A 5,783-nucleotide genomic window follows, 5' to 3' on the forward strand; every position below is an offset into this window, starting at 1 on the left:
AGAGCGTTAGTGACACTCACCTTTGTCACTAACGCTCCAATTGCCTTAAGCCCCTACGTTAGAACCCACGTTAACTAAGTTAACGTGGCTCTTAACGTAGTAATGAAGCCATCTCCCAACGTTAGTGACAAAAGTGAGTGTCACTAACGTTGGCTCTTTGAACCCCACTCCACGTTAACTTTCACGTTAAAAATCTTAACGTGAGAGTTAACGTAGGCAATGCTAATGATCCAACGTTAGTGACAAAAGTGAATGTCACTAACGTTGGCATTGTTGATTGGTGGACGAAATTGTGATCAATGTTCTAATTATGGCACTGGTTGAATTCACAACTCCGTTCAACTAACCAGCAAGTGTACTGGGTCGTCCAAGTAATAAACCTTACGTGAGTAAGGGTCGAATCCACAGAGATTGTTGGTATGAAGCAAGCTATGGTTACCTTGTAAATCTCAGTCAGGCAGATTAAAATTGGCTTTTAATAAGTTCGAAAATTAATAATAAAAGAAATAATAAAAGGGATAGAATACTTATGTAGATTCATTGGTAGGAATTTCAGTTAAGTATATGAAGATGCTGTATGGCTCAAGGACGCCTGCTATTCTCCTGCTTCAACTCAATCCTCCTGACTCATTCTCATGGCAAGCTGTGTATAGGGGTTCACCATCAGCGGTGGCTACTTTCAATCCTCTCGGGAAAATGATCCTATGCGGTTGTCAATCGCACGGCTAATCGTCTGGAGGCATCACCCATGGTTGATGGCTACATCCCATCCTCGCAGTGAAAACTAATGCTCACGCACTCTGTCACAGTACGGCTAATCACTGGTTGGTTCCCGCTCCTACTGGAATAGAATCCCTTGATTCTTTTGCGTCTGTCACTAACGCCCAGCACTTGCAAGTTTGAAGCACGTCACAGTCATTCATTACCGGAATCCTACTCGGAATACCACAGACAAGGTTAGACTTTCCGGATTCCCAGGATCCTACTCGGAACACCACAGACAAGGTTGGACTTTCCGGATCCTCATAAATGCCGCCATCTATCTAGCTTATACCACGAAGATTCTGTTGGGGAATCTAAGAGATACACATTCAAGCTCTGTTGCATGTAGAACGGAAGTGGTTGTCAATCACGCGCGTTCATAAGTGAGAATGATAATGAGAGTTATCTAACTCATCACATTCATCATGTTCTTGGGTACGAATGAATATCTTGGAATAAAACTAAGATAGCATTTGAATAAAAGAAGATAGAATTGCATTAATACTTGAGGTACAGCAGAGCTCCACAGCCTTAATCTATGGTGTGCAGAAACTCCACCGTTGAAAAATACATAAGTGAAAGAGGTTCAGGCATGGCCGAATGGCCAGCCCTCTCCCTGATCAAGTGACCGAATATTCAAAGAGATTAAACTGTCAAAAGATGTCTAATACAATAGATAAATGTCCTATATATACTAGACTAGCTACTAGGGTTTACATGAGTAAGTAAATGATGCATAAATCCACTTCCGGGGCCCACTTGGTGTATGCTTGGGCTGAGCTTGATCAATCCACGAGCTGAGGCTTCTCTTGGAGTTGAACTTTGAGTTATGACGTGTTTTGGGCGTTCAACTCCGGATCATGACGTTTTTCTGGCGTTTAACTCCAGAAAGGAGCATGTACTTGGCGTTCAACGCCAAGTTACGTCGTCATTCTTCGAATAAAGTATGGACTATTATATATTGCTGGAAAGCCCTGGATGTCTACTTTCCAACGCCGTTGAGAGCGCGCCAATTGGAGTTCTGTAGCTCCAGAAAATCCATTTCGAGTGCAGGGAGGTCAGAATCCAACAGCATCAGCAGTCCTTTTGTCAGCCTTTTTCAGAGTTTTGCTCAAATCCCTCAATTTCAGTCAGAATTTACCTGAAATCACAGAAAAACACACAAACTCATAGTAAAGTCCAGAAATGTGAATTTAACATAAAAACTAATGAAAACATCCCTAAAAGTAGCTCAATCTTACTAAAAACTATCTAAAAACAATGCCAAAAAGCGTATAAATTATCCGCTTATCACCAGTCTGCAAAGAAGAAAAATAGTGTTGGGACTTCTTTGATGTTCGTTGGGCTAGTCATGTCGAGAATAGCTTGGCACTTGTCCGGGTTCGCTTCAATTCCTCGGCTGGTGAGGATAAAGCCGAGGAACTTGCCGCCTCGGACACCGAAGGCGCACTTCTCGGGGTTAAGCCTCATACTGTAAGCTCGGATTTGACCAAAAATTTCAGCAAGGTCGTCGACGTGGGAATGGCCGTCCTTTGTTTTGGCGACCATATCGTCCACATATACTTCAATATTTCGGCCTATCTGCTGGTCGAAGACCTTGTTCATGAGTCTCTGGTAAGTTGCACCTGCATTCTTTAATCCAAAAGGCATGACATTATAACAATAATTACCATATTCAGTAATGAAAGCTGTTTTTTCCTGATCCGATGGATGCATGAAAATCTGGTTATAACCAGAGTAAGCATCCATAAAGCTCAAAGTACCATATCCGCAAGAGTTATCGACTAAAGTGTCGATAGAAGGTAAAGGATATGCGTCTTTAGGACATGCTTTATTAAGGTCAGTAAAGTCAACGCACATACGCCATTTACCGTTGTTCTTTCTTACCATGACGACGTTGGCTAACCAAGTCGTAAACCTGATTTCTCGGATAAAGTTTGCATCGATGAGTTTCTTGGCCTCGGCCATTGAGGCCAATCTTTTCTCAGTGCCAAGATTCCTTTTTTTCTGGGATATTGGCCGGGCTGTGGGATTAATAGCCAATTTGTGAGTGATAACGGACGGATCTATTCCGGGCATGTCCCCTGTTGTCCATGCAAATAAATCGACATTCTCACGCAGAAAACGAATGAGCTTATCCTTCTCTTCATTTTCGACGGAAGTTCCTATGAAAGTGAACTTTGTAGGGTCGTCTGTTAGGGAGAGCTTTGTTAACTCATCGTTAGCTGTAGGACGATCTTGGAAGTCAGCTCTGGGGTCTAGCTCGGTTAACTTCGGGTGCTCGGCGCTGATGGAGTTAACCCGCCGATCATTCCCTCTCTTGATGGGCTTAAGACTTGTGTTATAGCAGTACCGGGCTTCTTGTAAGTCGCCATGTACCGTAGCAACAACATTGTCCTGCACAGGAAACTTGACACAAAGGTGGACAGTAGAAACAATTGCAGCAAATCGATTTAAGAAAGGTCGCCCGAGAATAACATTATAAGGGCTAAAACAATCAACAACGAGATATTGAATATCTTGAGTTTTGGAAAGGGGCTGCTCACCGAGTGTGGTTTGTAACCACACTGAACCCATGACTGGAACCCGTTCTCCTGAAAATCCGACCAGATCTCCTACAGAAGGTTGTAAAATGTTAGTACTTAATTTCATTTTTTTTAAATGTAGCGAAAAATAATACGTCGGCACTGCTGCCTGGATCCAGCAGTACTTTCCGAACTATTAAGTCTCCCAATTGGAGAGAGATAACAACAGGATCATCCAAGTTTGTGTCGGTGTTATTATAGTCGGCTGGGCGGAAAATCATCTCTGGCATGTCTTGTACAGGCCGAGCATTGTTGGTGGTATCTCCGACAGTTAACATGGCTCTATACGTGCGCTTTCTGGCCGAGCTTGTGGACCCGCCACCAGCGTATCCTCCGGAGATACAATTGATGATACCCCGCGGTTGAGCAGGGGCTTTTTCCTTGTCCTTGGATGATGATCCCACAGGAGATGGATCCGGCGCGGAAATAGACCTTTTCTGTATATGCCCTGCAATGTATTTGTCAAGATGTCCTTGTCTCGCCAGGCGTTCAAGGAGGTCTCTTGCGATCACGCATTCATCAGTTGTATGACCGTACTTCTGATGAAATGTGCAGTACTTGGATTTGTCAACATTCTTGGGTTCAGGGTAACTGCCAGCCTTTCGAGGTGGTTTGATCAACTTAGAATTCAGTATTTCCTTGATAATGTCGTCCCTTTTAGCATTAAACTGTGTGTATGAGTCATATCGTGGGGTGGGCTTAAAACTCTTCTTGCTATCCCGAGGTTTATCGCCATCCTTGGTAATTGCCAATTTTTCGGATTTCCTGGCTTGACGAAGCTCTTCGATGTCTATCTGCCCCTTAGCCTTCTCACGAAATTCGGCCAGTGTTTTTGGCTTTGATACAGCAATAGTTTCCTGGAACTTTCCTGGGCGCAAGCCGCTTTTGATTGCATGTAAATGGACTTCCGGATGGAGGTCCGGGATTTTCATGGCGATCTTTGTGAAGCGGGTGATGTAGTCCTTCAGGCTTTCCTGAGGACCTTGTTTAACAGTTGTTAAATAGTCCGAGTCATGTAAATATATTGCCGATGCCGCGAAGTGGTCCTCGAATTGCTTCGCCAGTTCCTGAAAACGTGAGATGGAATCTGCAGGCGAAGAGCAAAACCAGTCAAGTGCAGGACCATCTAGAAAAGAAGGAAAACATCGGCACAAAATAGGATCGGATGCACCATTAACGATCATAATAGATCGGAACTTTTTGACGTGTTGCTTCGGATCTCCCAGGCCATCATAGGGGGTTAACGTTGTGGGCAGGGTAAATTGCCTGGGAAGCTGAAAGTTCATTATATCAGCTGTGAATGGCCCTGCAGAATTGTCGGGCTCATTATCCTCGTCTTCAGGAGGGGCTTCATCATTGCGAGGGCCGCCTCCTTCATTATCTTGAGGTGTTTCCGAGATATGTGTTGGTGCAGATTGCCGTTCATCATTGTCTTGTCGCCCATGGGGATCATTATTGTGTTGGATGCGAGCATTGGCTAATTGCTGGATTTGTTGTTGCATCCTTTGATTTTCTTCCACCATACGTTGATTTGCCTCAGCCATTTGCTGGTTTGCCTGTTGAAGCTCGGTAACCATCCGGAGGAGCTCGGAAGGGGTAGGTGGTGGTACATCAGCCATTGGAGCCTGCGAGAAATGAGCAAAGAAAAATCTTTAACTTTCGGGCCCCACGGTGGGCGCCAAATGTTCTTGCCTGGATGTGGCCGACTTATGACTCGTCCCTCGGAAGCTGCCAGCCGATCTTCTGGTGTGTCACGACAAAGCTCGGCCGCCAAGTGAGGGCAATGAGGGGAGTACCTGCAAAAAGCACTCCGACGCTCAAGTCAGTTTAAGATAATTCTTTAGGAAAAGTCTCTTTATTTTCTCAGAAGTGAACATACCTCGGCTAACCCTGATTGTTTGTTTTTATACTTGAAAAGTGGTAATGACCGTTTAGGTATGAATTAATCGTATTGTGTGTAACTGACCAATGGTTTTAATGCCATAAAGTCGGCAGGATAAATGCAGAAGGTGGTAACGTACCGATTAAATAAGGGGGTCGCCGAGCTATAAATCATAACCGACGTATAACGGTAATATCAGACTTAAATAAGGAGAATTAAATGCATAATTGAAAATCCTAAGCTACCATGGAAGCATGTTTCATACATGATTTTCCTTATTTAAAGCTTTGAAAAAGAAGGTAAACTAAGAAGGAATTTCACCACCTTTCATTTGTTGGCCTGCTCATTCTCTTTTGCTCCCTTGCCCTCTTGAAGTTTACTTTGTCTACTTGTGCTTCCCCTCATTCGGTTCATTCTGGCTATTTTCCAATCCTCCAGTGCCTTTCTAACTGATTCATTACTTTGTTCTATTCTTTCGCACTCCACTCGTGCTAACTCATCTTTTACATCTTCATATTTTGTTATTCCAGGATGTAAAACAGGCAGTTGTCCGA

At 43.8% G+C, this 5,783-nt stretch overlaps 1 protein-coding gene across 1 annotated transcript; it reads right to left on the reverse strand.

Moving 5' to 3' along the window:
• Window positions 1–3,397: 3,397 nt before the first annotated feature.
• On the reverse strand, window positions 3,398–4,966 carry LOC130957056 (uncharacterized). The gene has a single exon (XM_057883956.1). The coding sequence runs from the start codon at window positions 4,964–4,966 to the stop codon at window positions 3,398–3,400; it is 1,569 nt and encodes a 522-aa protein (XP_057739939.1).
• Between the last annotated feature and the right edge of the window lie 817 nt (window positions 4,967–5,783).

This window comes from Arachis stenosperma, chromosome 10 (assembly GCF_014773155.1).
Source record: "Arachis stenosperma cultivar V10309 chromosome 10, arast.V10309.gnm1.PFL2, whole genome shotgun sequence".
NCBI classification, from domain to species: Eukaryota; Viridiplantae; Streptophyta; class Magnoliopsida; order Fabales; family Fabaceae; genus Arachis; species Arachis stenosperma.